The sequence below is a fragment of the Canis aureus genome, chromosome 32 (assembly GCF_053574225.1).
Source record: "Canis aureus isolate CA01 chromosome 32, VMU_Caureus_v.1.0, whole genome shotgun sequence".
NCBI classification, from domain to species: domain Eukaryota; kingdom Metazoa; phylum Chordata; class Mammalia; order Carnivora; family Canidae; genus Canis; species Canis aureus.
The window spans coordinates 7,704,573-7,721,410 of NC_135642.1; the positions used below are offsets into that span (position 1 = coordinate 7,704,573).

A 16,838-nucleotide genomic window follows, 5' to 3' on the forward strand; every position below is an offset into this window, starting at 1 on the left:
CTAAGAGTTCTCATCATGAGGAGAATAAGTTTTCCCTTTCTTTCTTTTTTTTTTCTTTTCATTGTATCTATGAGAAGATAGATATTAACTGAATTTATTGTGGGGATCATTTCATTATATATGTGAATGAAACCATCATGCTATACACCTTATATTGTGATGTATGTCAAGTATTTCTCAATAAAAAGTTTTTATATGTTTGAGTTGGATCAACAATCTATGAACTTACACATTTATATAAAAGGATCAACAAAGACTGTGAAATATGGAGCTGCAAAGTGTCATATTAGTGTTTGCTCAATAAGGATAGAATTTTTGATGTAATGTGGCACCTAACATATTGTAACATTCATTGTGAAAATACTATCACTTAAATAACATAGCAATTTAAACATTTTCTATGATTACAGTATCCATTTTCAAATTAATAGATACTAAATATTGATATTATTTAATAATATTAGCTTTATTAAATATTAGCTAATTTATAATATTTGACACTGGCCTGTTTTGCTGAGGTGTTGCATTAATCATCAATTCTTGTTGACATTTTTTCTATTCTGTCTACAATTATATTACTGCTTCCAAGAACTTCAATTCCTAACCCCACTTTTAGTATGCTGAAAAGGCCAAATATAATAAAAACATTACACTGAAATAAATTCTTGTTTTCTCACAGAAGTTCTGTATTTGCAACAAATTGAAGCTACCCCCTACCTTTAATGCGTAAGTATAGATTGTGTCCTTAGATTATAAACCATTAAAGAATTACAAAAGGTTACTGCCTAATTTTAGCACAGTAAGAGAAATTTAGGAGCAAAAAAATCCCAACAAATCATTCTCCATGTTGATTCTTGCCCTTTTTCTCAGATGCATAAATTTTAAACAACTATAATCATACCATAGGCTCAACTGTGCCTTTCATTTAAAGGTATGTAATATGCAATTATCAGTGTTGTATAATAAATATTTTCAGTGGATGTATTCCATTGAGTTGGAGTACAGTAATTTAACTATTTCCATTAACAAGAAAAAGGCAAGGGTGTCCATATTTAAAATGCTTAGAAGAATATCTGGTATATACAGTTAAGTTCAGCATTAGAGTTGCCTTATCATTATTATCATTTTCACTGCAATTGTTATTAAAGTACTGAAAAATAAAACTTAAAAAGAATAAATGGATGTAAAAATATTCAAATTGAATTGATATGTATACAGTTGACCCTTGAACAATGAAGTGGTTAGGGGTGCAGTTGAAAATCGGTGTATAACTTTTTTTTCTTTCTCCAAATTTTTGTATAAATTCCAGTTAACATGCAGTAAATTGTAGTTTTAGGCGTAGAATTTAGTTAGTGATTAATCACTTACAACATCAACACGTGCTTATCATAGCAAGTGCACTCCTAGGCTCCATACCCAAAGTGGGGCTTGAACACAAGACCCTGAAATCAAAGGTCATATGCTCTACTGTCTGAGTCAGCCAGTTACCCCATGTGCCTTCATTAATCCTCATCACCTATTTCACCAACCCCCCTAACTCACTTCCCCTCTGGTGATCTTCAGTTTGTTTTCTATAGTTAAAGAATCTGTTTCTTGGTTTGCCTCTCTTTGCCCCCACTCCAGGTTCATTTGTTTTATTTCTTAAACTCCATATATGGATGAAATCATATGTTATTTGTCTTTTCCTAATTATTTCTTGAGTATAACTTTTGACTCCTTAAGTCTTAACTACTAATAGTAGTTCCACTGCTGACTAGAAGCCTTACTGATAACACAAACTGTCAATCAACACACATTTTATATATTTATTATGTACTGAATTATTACAATAAAACAAGCTACAGCAAAGAAAATGTTAAGAAAATCAAAATCATAAGGAAGAGTAAATACATTCACAGTATTGTATTTAAAAAAAATCTGTATATGATAGAACTGTGTAGTTAAATTGACCTGTATATTCTTGTGAAATCCAAGAAATTAAAAAATACCAGAAATAATTTTAGTAAGTTAGCGCTATAAAATCAATTTATAAAAAATCAGAACTTTTATGCAAACAATAACTTAGAAAACATTGTAAGAAAATTATAAAGTATAACTAACATTTACTGAACATTTGTTAAGTACCAGGCACTGCTGAAAAAACCTTAAATTTACTGTATTTATTCATTTCATCAAAACGAACTTATTCATTAAATCTAAGACAATATCTACTGTAAGACACACAATTTCAAAGATGTTAAAATATGGAAATGACTTATTAATAAAATTCAGTATTATCATCTCTGATATTTAAATTATTTTATTTTAGAGAGAGAAGGAGAGTGCATGCCAAGAGTGAGGGTTAGGGATGGGGGAAGGGGGCGGAGGGCGGGGATGAGGTGGCGCAGTGGGGGCAGGGGCGGGGGAAGAGAGAATCTCAAGCACACTTCCCCTTGAATGTCAGCCTGACACAGGGCGATCATGACCTGAGCTGAAATCATGAGTTGGATGTTTAACTGACTGAGGCCTCCCAGGTGTCCCATATCATTCCTATTTTAAAGAAGGAGAAACTGGGATGAGAGGTTAAAAAATTTGCTCAAGTGTAGTCAACATGAAAATGGAAGGCAGCTTGGTTCACTTTCTATTTCTGGGTATACGTAAATAAAACTTTTCTAAATTAACCTTTCTTTAGTCTCCAGAAACTTTACAAACCTTAACATTAATTCTAAGAACTTCGTAGGTTTCACATTTTCTATTTATACAGTTACAACCTGCAAATAATCATAGTTTTATTTCTTCCTTTCCCTAACATACATACATTTGTTATTCTTACCTTATCCACTGGTTGAATAGAAGTGATGATTTCAGGCATCCTTACTGTGTCTTTAAACTCAAATGAAAAGATTTCATCAGTTCACAATGAAGGATGATGTTTACTGCATCTTTTGCAATGGTCATATGCTTTTGTCTTTGTAATTGTTAATATGGTGAATTCATTGACTGATTTTGTTGTTAAATCAGCCTTGCATCCCTAGAATAACCCAACTTGGTCATGATACAGTATTCATTTTTCTATCTCACAGATTGAATTTGCTAATGTTTCATGAAGGATTTAAAAATCTGTGTTCATGAGTGAGACTGCTTTACTTTTTAAAAAAATCTCTTAATTTTCAGGCTTTATTATTTCCAAGTACATTTTTCAAAAAAATTAGAATCACGAGTCTAAGGTAAATATAGATTGAAGATGTATCAAATGTCAGTAAAGACTGACTTCACCCACTGAGTAAAGCTAGTCCAAGGGAATCTGAGAGAAGATACACTAATGAAAGAATTCTGGAATAATAAGGGGACAGATATACAGAAATGGTTAATGTCCTACAGGGCAATAAAATTGTAACTTTTGGGTTATCTGTTCTACCTTACAGAAATCATTCACATCCCTACCGGACAAAAAGCTATTAATTAGTAACTTCACAGAGTCTAGGCCTTAATCAGTAAATTTTATGTGAAATAATAGTTGATCACCTAGAGAATTAAATATTCCTTGAGTGGCCTTGTTCAGTAATATTCCAGGATAACGCTTAAAAGGACACGAGTCATCGTTTCCCAAACGTTTTCAACAGAAATGTCAGTTATACTTAACAGAAGCTACCTTATAATAACCTCATAAAATGAGTCTTCTATATTGTTTTTTTGTAAAGTTTCTATTAAAATTGGCAATTTTTCTTGGCAAAATTTACAGATGAAGCCATTTAGAGCTGGAAGTGTGTGGTTTTTAGCAATATATTTACCTAATATAACTATCCAGATTTGCTGTGTTTTTCTGGTGTCAAAGTTTTTTTTATGAATTTTTCTAAATTATCTAGGTTTTCCAGTTTGCTAGCATAAAGTGGCAATATCCTCTATATATACTATAAATTTCATTAAAAATTATTGCTTTAATATTTTTCCACAATTTTGATATCAAATTTTCCATTATCAATTTGTTAAAGAAATTATTAAGTTCCCTCAGGATTTATTCTTTGTGTCATGGATTACTTAGAAATTTATTGTTTAATTTCCACATATATGAAGATTTAAAAACATGCAACATAAAATTTACTATCTTACCCATTTTTAAATGTACAGTGCAGCCGTGTTAACTATATGCTTATTGTTGTAACAATAGATCTTTAGAACTTTTTCATCTTGCAAAACTGATAGTATATTATACTCACTGAATAAATACTCATTTCCCTCTCCCCACAGCCTCTGGCAACCAATATTATACTTACTGTTTCTAAGTGTTTGAGTAATTTAGATACCTGAAATAAGTGGAATCATGAAGTAATTGTCTTTTTGTGATTTGTTATTTCGCACAGTATAATAACCTAAAGGTTCACCCATGTTGTTGCATATGATCAGGTTCCTTTTTTAAGGCTGAATAATATTCCAATGTGTGTGTGTGTGTGTGTGTGTGTGTGTGTACTAGTTTTTGTATTCATTCATCAGTCAACAAACATTTGGGTTGTTGCCACATCTCAACTATTATGAATAATGCTACAATGAGTGTGAAAGCACAAATTTCTCTTTAAGACCCTAATTTCAATTCTTTTACATAAATACCCAGAAGTAGGATTGCTGGGTCATGTGGTAGTTCTCTTTTAACTTTTTGAGGAACCTCTGTACTGTTTTAATTATATAATAGCTGCATCATTTTACATTCCTACCAAAAGTGCACAAGTGTTTCAATTTATCCACATCCTCCCCATCATTTGGTATTTTTCTTCTTCTTCTTCTTTTTTTTTTTTTGATAGTTGCAATCCTAATGAATGAGGAGATATCTCATTGTGATTTTTTATTTGCATATCCCTAATGATTAGTGATGCCAAACATATTTTTATACAATTGTTGGCCATTTGTATACCTTCTTTGGAGAGGTATATTCAAGTTTTTTGCCTATTTTTAATTGGATTATTTTTGTTATTGGGTTGCAGGGATTCTTTATATATCTTGGATACTATTTTGGTTTGCAAATATTTTCTTATTCTGTAAGTTGATTTTTCACTCTTTTGTTGATTTCTGTGCATAAATTTGAAGTTGGATGTAGTTCATTTTTATATTCCTATTTTTATTGTCTGGGCTTTTGGTGTAATATCCAAGAAATCACTGCCAAGTCCAATGTCATGAAGACTTTTCCCTATGTTTTCTTTAAGGAGTTTTATAGTTTCAGGTTTTATGTTTAGGTCATTAATCCATTTTGAATTAATTTTTGTAAATTGTTCAAAGGAAGGGTCCAAGTTTATTCTTTTGTATGTGGATATACAGTTGTCTCAACACCATTTGTTGAAAATAGTATGCTTTCCCTATTGTGTAACTTGGTACTCTTGTTGAAGACATTTGACCATATATATACATGAAGATTTATTTCTGGGCTCTCTGTTCTGTTGGTCTGCATGTCTGTCTTTATGTTGGTATCATACTGTTTTAATTACTGTAGGCTGGCAATATTTTTTTTAATTAGTAAGTGTAAAGAATTGTTCTTTTTTAAAAGATTATCTGGCCTATTTGGGGTCCTTTGAGATTGCATATGAATTTTAGGCTAGCCTTTTCAATTTCTGCAAATTAATTTTAAAAAGCAATTGGGATTTTAATAGGGATTGCACTAAATCTGTGCTTGCTCTGGATAGTGTGCTTAATTTGACAATATTAAATCTTCCAATCTATGAACATAGACTGTCTTACCGTTTATGTCTTCTTTTTTTTCAGCATTTTTTTGTTGCTGTTGTTCTTAGTGTGTAAGCCATTCACCTTCTTGGTTAAGTTTATTCTTAGGTATTTTATTATTTTTGAGGCAATTTTAAGACTATTTTCTTAATTTTCAGATTATTGTTAGTGTTTAGACACGCAGCTGGTTTTTGTGTATTGCAATTGGTTTTGTATCTTTGCTGAATTCACTTATTAATTCTATCAATTTTTTTGAGTGAAATCCTTAAGGTTTTCTACATATAAGATCATGTCATCTGCCAACAGAGAAAATTTTATTTCTTCCTTTCTGATTTGGATGACTTTTATTTCCTTTCTTATCTACTTGCTCTGCCTAGGATTTCTAGTACTATGTTGAATAGAAATGGTGAGAGAGGACATCCTTGTTCCTAATTTTAGAGGAAAGTGTTCAGTTTTTCGTCATTGAGAATAATGATACCGCATGGGCTTTTATTTATGGTTTTTATTATATTGAAGTAATTTCCTTCCAGTTTTAGTTTTTGAGTGTTTTCATCATAAAAGAGTGTTTTATTTTGTCAAGTGCTTTTTTCTGTATCAGTTGAGATAGTCTTGTAGTTACTGTCCTGTAATGTGATATTCTATACTTTTATTTTTGTATGCTGAACCATTTTTGCATCACATGAATAAATCTCACTTGGTCCTAGTGTATAATTCTTTTAACGTATTGTTGAGTTCAGTTTGCTTATATTTTGTTGAGGATTTTTGTAGCACTATTCATCAAGAATACTGGACTATAGTTTTCTTTTCTTGTGGTATCTTTGCCTGATTTTATGCCAGCTTCATAAAGAGAGTTTGAAAATATTCCCTCCTCTTCAGTTTTTGGAAGAGTTTAAGAAATCATGTTAATTCTTTAAATGTTGGTAGAATTCTTAGTGGAGCCATCTGGCTCAGGGCTTTTCTTTGTGAGAAAGTTTTGATTACTGATTTAATCTCCTTACTAGATACAGTTCTGCTCAGATTTAAATTTTCTTCATGATTTAGTTTTGGTAGGTTATATATTTCTAGAGCTTTATCCATTTCTTGTAGATTATCCAATTGTTGGCATATGATTGTTTATAGCATGCTTTTATGATCCTTTTTTTTTTATTTCTGTTATACCAGTTGCAATGTTTTCTATTTTTGTTGTCTTCTACTTTTCTTAGCCTAAAGGTTTGTCAATCTTCTTTATTAAAAAAAAAAAATCAAAACCTTTAGTTTCATGTTTTTTTTCATATTCTTTCATTTCTTCTTTATTCTTTATTGTTTCCTTTTCTTTGCTGGCTTTTGGTTTAGTGTGGTCTTTTTCTAGTTCCTTGAAGTGTAAAGTCAGGCTGCTGATTTGAGATCTTTTGTTTTCAACATATCTATTCACTGCTATAAATTTCCCTTTTGGAACTGCTTTTGCTGTATCCCATAAGCTTTAGTTTTTTTTTTTTCCTTTATTTGCCTTAAGATATTTTCTAATTTCTTGTGATTTTTTTCTTTGACCTATTGATTGTTCAAGAATATAATTTTTGACAGATAAAAGCTTCATGAAGGAAATTATTTGGGGATGTTTAGTTGACTGTTGTATCCCTAGTGCTAGGCATATAGATGTAAGCACTCAATAAATATGTGTTAAATAAATGAACAGTATTCCACTTTTCTAAGAAATCACCAAAGTGAAACTTTATAAAAACATCAGAATTTTTATTTTTAAAACAATGACAATAAACAAGCTGCATATTAGAGCATAACAACTAAATATACAGTAGAACATATATAGTCAAATTTAAAAGCAGAGAAGAAAATTGGTTATTTTTATTACCCCCTCCCCCAACTGACAGATCCACCAGAGATTTTGGGTTAAAAAATACTTTTTCACTGTCCAGTTTGATTCTTGACCTCTTGACACAGTCGCATGTTGTTGCTACTACTGAAATCCATGCATTGGGGACAGAAAGGAGTCAAGTGGCTCTCAAAATTTGAAGGAATTTGATGCTTTATTTATTACTCTGCCCCAATGACCATTTGCAGCAGCAGTGACTTAGTGGTACCTAAGGCTGAAATCTCTCTGAATTTCAATTTATATCATTGAGGTTTATAGAATTAGGATTTAAAATTTGTGAAATACTCTGCTCCCTCTTACCAAAACATTTTTTACTGCTCTTAGCTTAAGGACAAAGATGGGGGAGAGGGTGGAGTAGGAAAGCTGTACTGAACTGATGAATAAAAGTTATCATTCATATTTTCTTCCTTCCTTTGTCCCTTCTGTAAGGAAGTATTCTTGAAGTGGCATAGAGACAATGGCAGCATATCTCTCTGCACAGGGTCTTCAAGTTTATACATGTTTGCTATGAGTGGTAAAAACAAATTCCCATGCATACGAAACTCAAGAGGACTACTATCTGAATTCTTTTGGTCTTCTTTTATATATATCCTGCCCCCCCCGCCCAGCATTTTATGTGTAGACTTCACTGTAGGATCAACTAGATTTCAATCCACATTGTGGGTACTGTTTTTATTTGAATTCTATGGAAAGTTTTAAAGGGCCCTAGAATGTCTCTTTCTACCTAGACTACTAAAGTGTTGTAGAATAACATTCATTTATTTAGCACTGGAACTCACTAAACCATCTCTACCTCCTGTAGTTAATTTTCTTAATCAAATATTTTAAAATTTATATTATATGTGCATTATAAGAAGTCACATTACAGATGTGTAAGTATTAGACTTTTCTGTTTTCCCTCTTTAGGTCCCTTGCCCTAAGATAGCCAATATTATCATTCTAGTTATTTTGTGCCCACTCTTACCATCCTCATTCAAATATGAATGAATATACAAGCTCCTTGCCTTCATCAATATTTTTCAGAAAAAATAGGATCATATCCTACACAACACTCTAGAGAGACTAGATATCTGTCACTGTAATCATGATGCTGGAAATAACGATTACCTGTTAGAACTTTGTGTTGAATTTAGAATTAAAATTACTCTGTAATTTGTCCTTATTTGTAGTGAATTCCATGGGGAGGGCTAAGAGTTTTTTAAACAGAATAGGTGCTCATAGGTATTTGTTAGATTGAAGAAAAAATAAAAACACAAAGATTAATGCAGAAAGTTTTTCAAGATATTTGATGGTATTTCTGAAATAAAACAAAATGAAAAGAGCCAAGAATGGGCTATGAGTCTGTGATATCTTTAAAAGTTACAACTTCTAGGAATGTGGGCTTTTACAACTATTGTAAAATATATAATTGTCCTATGAGATTATTTCAACAAAAATAAAGTACTAAGCCATAGTAGTTGGTTAATAAAATTGAAGCTAAATTTCTGTGAATATGTTTCTTTAAAAATGCAGTAGTCTTGTCAACAATTAATTTGAAGTACCATTTCCCATAAAGCTGTTTGGAAAATCTAAAACAACTATATAAGGAAGAAAAACCTTGTGAATGGTGAAAAGTAAAAGTCTTGATTCTTCTGTTAAAGGTTATGCATTTTAATATGATCTTTTGGCTGATTTATGTAAAGCTTTGTATTTTTCATTTTCTCAAGCCTGTCACTATAGTGATGTATAGCACATTTAGCATCAAGTTTGCCATAAGCAATAAAGTCAAGGCCCCAAAGGAAATTTTAATATATTTCCCCATTTAAAAATTTTTTTTTTTTTAGTTTTTATTTATTTATGATAGTCACAGAGAGAGAGAGAGAGAGAGGCAGAGACATAGGCAGAGGGAGAAGCAGGCTCCATGCACCGGAAGCCCGACGTGGGATTCGATCCCGGGTCTCCCGGATCACACCCTGGGCCAAAGGCAGGTGCTAAACTGCTGTGCCACCCAGGGTTCCCTATTTCCCCATTTTTAACCTGGAGCTTTCCATTATTCGGTTATTTTGTTGGGGATCTCCTGTTTACTTGATGTAAGTTATATATTCACATGAATAACTTTATAATTTTAACTTAAAGTACACTTTAAATAGATTATTAGAGAAATTTAAGGGTCATCATATGTAAAGTAAAAATCTTGATGATGACTTAAATTTTACACTAACAACCTGTTATATTCTGGTTTGCTTAAGAGCATTTTTCTCTAACAAGATAAAAGAAAAATAAACAAGAAAGTGACTTTCATTAAATGTTATGCAACATGAAAAGGAAGCACATGTCTATAAAATTCTGTAAGAAAATATGAAGAAAATAACAATCAATTATAAATTAAAACATTGTATTCCAGAACTAATAGCTGTTACAGAGAGTATAAAAAGAGTTTTCAAGAAATTTATAACCTAGTGGAAATAATAAGTCCTTAAACATTATAACAGTAAGAAACAAAGTTTTAGGACAGTTCATCTGGTATGACTAAATGTATGAATATATGAGTTCAAGCTTGCATCATGGGAAGGATGTAAACAGTTAAAGAAAATGAAAAAAGGATGATAGATACGATAGAATAAGCAAAGGCAAGGGAGGAAAGAAGCAGAAGGCATAGTAAAAGGAGTATTCATCCAATGCTCTTGTACTACTGGAGCAAAGGATACATGCTTGGGGTTCCTGAGAGCAAGACTAAGAAAGGAAGTTATGGTACCGTGTTGGACAGTCTTTTTAATTCATGGCTAAACATTCTGCTTATTTAGAAAACAATGTAGCTGTATTATAGATTTTTGTGCAGATACACAAAAACTAGGAAGAAAAATCAATATGGCAATGGAATAGAACATGGGGATAATGAGAACAAGGAGTTCACTTAAAGAAGTTGCATGTTGTCGAAGAGTCTGGGCAAGATATGACTTCAACTAGAGAGATGGGCATGGAGATGGAATGGTGTAAAACACATACTAGTGAATTAGCATGTAAAGACTTAGATAACCAACTGAAGGTCATGGTAAAGAAAAAAGAAAAGACAGCTGTAAGAGATGATGTCCATATTCTGTTCCTGAGTTATGAGGGGGAAAACAATTGTGTTAAAGAACAAAAAAAGGCAGAAAGTACACTTGGAGGAGAAAATGAGTTCAAGGCTTATACACGATGAACTTGACACATGTTGGCAGTCATGTCCAGCAGCCAGTCAGAAATAAGGATCTAAAGTTAAGGAGAAAGTGTAGATATCAGCAGAAAGACCAGAAAGAGAGTAACTTGGGAATCACATGCATAGAGCTTAAAAGTAAATTGTGAGAGAAGACAAAATTTCACAGACAGAAAATGTGGAAAAAGAAAAAAAAAATGGAGCTTTAAAAAGGCTTGGGGCTATATACACTTGTTGAAAGTAGGAAGCAGAGAAACTACTGAAATAGATAGAAGAAATCTTGAGCAAGTAGAAGTCAGAATGGTACAGTGGTATATAACCAGTATAGGGTAATTTCTCAGGTAGATGGTGGTCAGTATTATTAAGGAAAAGAATTAACTAAGGACTATGAAGACCAAGAAAAGACCAACAGCAGTTCATCAAAGTAACTGAGGTCAAGCTAGATTGCAAATGTGTTATAGAACAAATAAAAATTAAAGGAATTTAGGGAACAAATGATACTCTGAAATATCACTACATTCCTCATCTCACTATTATTTGGGGTAAAATGTTAATTAATTTACTATGAATTTGAAATAGCAACGTGATTTTGATAAAACATATGGAAAAGTATCTGTATTTTTGTACTCTAGCATTTATTTATCATTCTTTTGGAAATCATATTTTGTTTTCCCTTCTAGAGTGTACCCTTCCCTAAAGATGGTGACTTTGCCCAACCCAAGACATTGAGATACAATGGGATTTCTGGGTAAGAAACTCTCACTGTTTCCCTCTGGTTCCACACAAAGAATGCCACATCAAAGCTTGTCATTTGCACAAAAAATAAATAAATAAATAAAATTAATTAAAATTAATTTTAAAAAATCCTAAAGGAGGCAACTTTTAGCAAATTACAAGAGTGTAGACAGATAAAATGTCTAAGGAAAATGAAAGAAATCACAGAACTAAATAAATAAATGGAGAGATACTCCATGATCATGGGTAGAAAGACAATATTGTCAAGATGCCTATTCTTTCTAATTTGGTCTACAGCTTCAATATAATCCCAATCAAAATGTCAGCAAGTTACAAACTGATTCTAATGTTTATGTGGAAAGGTAAAAGACTTAGAATAGTAAACAAAATATTGAAGAACAGTTACTGACTTCAAGACAAACTGTAAAGCTATAGTAATTAAGACATTGTGGTACTGGTAAAAAAAAAAATATATATATATATATATATAATATAAAAGAGAAATAATAGAGAATCCAGAAAAGGGCCCTCAACTCTATGGTCAACAAATATTCGACAAAGCAGGAAAGACTATCCACTGGAAAAAGGACAGTCTCTTCAATAAATGGTGCTGGGAAGGGAAAATTGGACAGCCACATGCATAAGAATGAAACTAGACCATTCTCTTGCACCATACACAAAGATAAACTCAAAATGGATGATAGATCTAAATGTGAGACAAGAATCCATCAAAATCCTAGAGGAGAACACAGGCAACACCCTTTTTGAACTAGGCCACAGCAACTTCTTGCAAGATACATCCATGAAGGCAAGGAAAACAAAAGCAAAAATGAACTTTAGGGACTTCATCAAGATAAGAAGCTTCTGCACAGCAAAAGAAACAGTCAACAAACCTAAAAGATAGCCTACAGAATGGGAGAAGATATTTGCAAATGACGTATCAGATAAAGGGCTAGTATCCAAGATCTATAAAGAACTTATTAAACTCAACAGCATAGAAACAAACCATCCAATCATGAAATGGACAAAAGACATGAACAGAAATTTCACAGAGGAAGACATAGACATGGCCGACAATCACATGAGAAAATGCTCCGCATCACTTGCCACCAGGGAAATACAAATCAAAACCACAATGAGATACCACCTCACACCGGTGAGAATGGTGAAAATTAACAAGATAGGAAACAACAAATATTGGAGAGGATGTGGAGAAAGGGGAACCCTCCTGCACTGTTGGTGGGAATGTGAACTGGTACAGCCACTCTGAAAAACTGTGCGGAGGTTCCTCAAAGAGTTAAAAATAGACCTGCCCTACAACCCAGCAATTGCACGCTGGGGATTTACCCCAAAGATACAGATGCAGTGAAATGGCAGGACACCTACACCCCAATGTTTATAGCAGCAATGTCAACAATAGCCAAGCTGTGGAAGGAGCCTCGGTGTCCATCGAAAGATGAATGGATAAAGAAGATGTGGTTTATGTATACAATGGAATATTACTCAGCCATTAGAAATGACAAATACCCACCATTTGCTTCGATGTGGATGGAACTGGAGGGTATTATGCTGAGTGAAGTAAGTCAATCAGAAAAGGATAAACATTACATGGTCTCATTCATTTGGGGAATATAAAAAATAGTGAAAGGGATTAAAGGGGAAAGGAGAGAAAATGAGTGGGAAATATCATAGAGGGTGACAGACATGAGAGACACCTAACTCTGGGAAACGAACAAGGTGTAGTGGAAAGGGAGGTGGGCGGGGAGTTGGGGTGACTGAGGGGGGCACTTGACGGGATGAGCACTGGGTGATATGCTATATGTTGGCAAATTGAACTCCAATTAAAAATAAAAAGAATAGACAAATAGAGCAAAAGAACAGAAGAGAGAGTCCAGAAATAGATCCACATAAATAGAAGTTAACTGATCTTTGGCAAAGGAGCAAGGCAAATAAGGGAGAAAAGATAGGTTTTTTGTTTTTTGTTTTTTTTTTAAACAAAGGTGCCAGAACAGCTATACTTCCAGCTACAAAAAAAGAATCCAGACACAGTCTTTATACTTGTATATATTCTTCATTTTTATAAAAATTAACTCAAAATAGGACACAGATCCAAATATAAAATGCAAAATTATAAAACTCCTAGAAGATAACATAAAAGAAAATCTAGATGACTTTTGGTTTGGTGATGACTTTTTAGATACAATATCAAAGGCACGATACATGAAAGAAATAATAATTCAGGAAAATTAAAACTTCTGCTCTATAAAAGATATTGCCAAGAAAGTAAGAAGATAGCCATTGACTGGGAAAAATACATGCAAAAGACATAGCTGATAAAGAACTATTATTCAAAATATACAAAGAGCTCTTAAAGTTCAATAATAATAAAACGACTCAAAAAATGAGCAAAGATCTGAACAGAAACTTCAACGAAGATATAGGAATGGGCAAATAAGCATATGAAAAGATGTTCCACATCAAATGTCATCAGGAAATGCATATTAAAGAACAATGACATAACACTGCACACCTATTAGAATGGTAAAAGTCCAAAATATTGACAATATTGAATGCTGATGAGGCTGTAGAGCAATCAGAATTCTCATTTATTGCTGGTGGCAATATAAAATCTTACAGTCACACTGGAGGACAGTTTGATGGTTTCTTAGAAAACTAAACACAGACTTAACTATACAATCTGGCAGTTACACTCCTTGGTATTTACTCAGGGGAGTTGAGCACAAAAACCTACACATGAATGTTTATAGCAGCTTTACTTTTTATGTGTGTGTGTGTGTTTGTATGTGTGTATTTTTTTATTGGAGTTCAATTTGCAACATATAGCATAACATGCATTGCTCATCCCCTCAAGTTAGCAGCTTTACTTATAATTGCCAACTTAGAAGCAACCAAGATGTTTGGTAGGTGAATGATAAGTAAACTGTGGCACATCCAGACAATGGAATATTATTCAACAATTAAAACTCAGGAAAAGACATTGAGGAAGTTACACACATATTTCTAGGCAAAAAAGCCAATGTGAAAAGGCTACATATGGTATGACTGCAACTATATGGCATTCTAGAACTGTAGAGACAGTAACAAGATCAATGGTTACCAGGAGTAAGAGGGAAAGAAAGGATGAATAGGCAGTACACTGCAGATTTCTAGGGCAGTGAAACTATTTTGTATGATGCTATAGTGGTGGATACATGTCGCTATGCATTTGCCTAAATCCATAGAATGTACAATATTAAGAGCAAACCATAATGGAAACTATGTACTTTGGGTGATAATGATGTGTTGATGTGGGTTCATTGACTGTAACAAATGGCCACTTGGATGCCAGATATTGATTGTAGGGAAAGGCTGTTCATGTGGGCATATGGGAACTTTCTGTTCCTTCTGCTCAATTTTGCTGTGAATCCAAAACTGTTGTAAAAAAATTAAGTCTATTCAAAGTTGTCTAAGGTCAGCACGGATAATACCAAGATTTTGTTTTTTCATAACTTGGCTATTGTAGATAATGTTGCTATAAATACTGGAATGCCTGTATCTCATTGAATTAATATTTTCGTATTCTTTGGGTAAATACCAGTGTGCAATTGCTGGATTATACGGTAGTTCTATTTTTAACTTTTTGATAAACCTCTACACTGTTTCTAGAGTGGCTGCACCAGTTTGCATTCCCACCAATTTAAGATCGTTCCCCTTTCTCCACATCCTCACCGACACCTGCAGTTTCTTGTATTGTTGATTTTAGACATTTGGACAGATATGAGGTGATTATCTCATTGTAGTTTTGATTTACATTTCCCTGCTGATGAGTGATGTTGAACATCTTTTCACGTGTCTGTTGGCCACCTGCATGTCTTTTTTGGAGAAATGTCTGTTCATGTGTTCTGCCCTTTTTTAAATTTGATTATTTGTTTTTTGGATGTTGAGTTTCATAAGTTCTTTACATATTTCAGATACTAACCCTTAATCAGATATGTCATTTGCAAATATCTTCTCCTATCCCATAGGTTGCCTTTTAGTTTTGTTGACTGTTCTTTTGGGTGTGTAAAAGCTTTTTATTTTGATGTAGTCCCAGTAGTTTATTTTTGCCCTTGCTTCCTTTGCCTCAAAAGATAGATCTAGAAAAAAGTTGCTATAGTCAATGTCAAAGAGGTTACTGCCTATGTTCTTGTCTGGGATTTCTATGGTTCCAGGTCTTTAATATATTTTGAATTTGTTTTTGTGTATGGTTTAAGAAAGTGGTCCAGTTTCATTCCTTTGTATGTTGCTGTCCAGTTTCCCAAACACCCATTTATTGAAGAGATTATCTTTTTACCATTGGGTATAAGAACTGCATTCTTCAATGTTATAAAATAGACTATGATTTACCAATATTCTTCTTGATTGCCCAATACTGTTGATAAAATGAATACTATACCAAAACAAAAATGACAAGTCATGTCAGTAACAGCCAGTAGAATAAACTTGATTGGCTAAATAAAGTGATGATTGCCTTTTCATTCTAATATTCAAATGCTCTGCATCATTATATTACTCGCAGAGATGAAAGCACGAAAGAGAGAAGAAGGGAAATAAAACTGTGATGAAAGCAAAGATATGTTCCAGAAATGAGAGTTAGAGATGAAGTAAAAGGGGAAAAAGGGGCACAGATCATGTACAGGTCATGGATAGTACACAGTAACAAAAGTTAGAGAAAGTGAATCCTGAGGAAGTCGCCAATAATAAAGAATGAGACTTTCACATTTCCCCAATTAATCAATGTTTCTATTAACCTCTTCTGATAAAGATATATATTTGTAAGAATAAAAAAATGCAGAGAATAAGCTGGACATAAGAAAGCTAAGAAAATGCTATGTGGTCTTTTTCATATAGAAATGGCAGCTTAGTAAACAATGTCCAAAAATGCTCTTCAAGAAGGATGTATATAGTTAGATGTTCTGCAGTTGTCAGACACTGGGGGCACCTATTAAAAAAAAAAAAAAAGAGGAAGAAGAAGAAAAATGCACATTTATTCAGTGTCAGTGAATATACTCCACTTAAATAACATTCTTTTCTTTGAGATGGCAATGGACTGGGAAAACAAATGAAATACTAAAAAAACAAGGTGAACAATGAGCTATTTAGGTAAAGCTGAGCATATAATGGCTGATGTGTCTAAACAGAAATTCAGTGGGTTTCACTCTGTGTGCGCACATGGCAGAAATAGTAGTAGAGACCTATAAGATAAGAGGTTCCTTTCATTGAATATGAAGGATGTTTGAAGAGCAGATTCAATTTCTCAAGGATTACCAACTTTTTGGGAAAAGGTCACCAATAGCCATCTTCTCATTTAATTCAGTGATCTACTTTCAATCCTGTCTA

The 16,838-nt window shown here is 33.0% G+C and overlaps 1 protein-coding gene across 10 annotated transcripts in view; it reads right to left on the reverse strand.

Moving 5' to 3' along the window:
- DPH6 (diphthamine biosynthesis 6) overlaps nt 1-16,838 on the reverse strand; it is a 198,720-nt gene that overhangs the window by 34,179 nt on the left and 147,703 nt on the right. For 9 of the 10 annotated variants that reach the window (XR_013369953.1, XR_013369952.1, XR_013369954.1 and 6 more), the window contains one exon: nt 2,813-3,010. Coding sequence is in view for 1 of the 10 variants with exons in the window: in XM_077880503.1 (XP_077736629.1) it covers nt 16,387-16,440 (54 nt within the window). In the remaining 9 variants the exon portion in view is untranslated. Of the gene's footprint in view, nt 1-2,812; nt 3,011-7,392; nt 16,441-16,838 lie in introns of those variants that run through there. The other variant, XM_077880503.1, reaches the window with a different exon arrangement.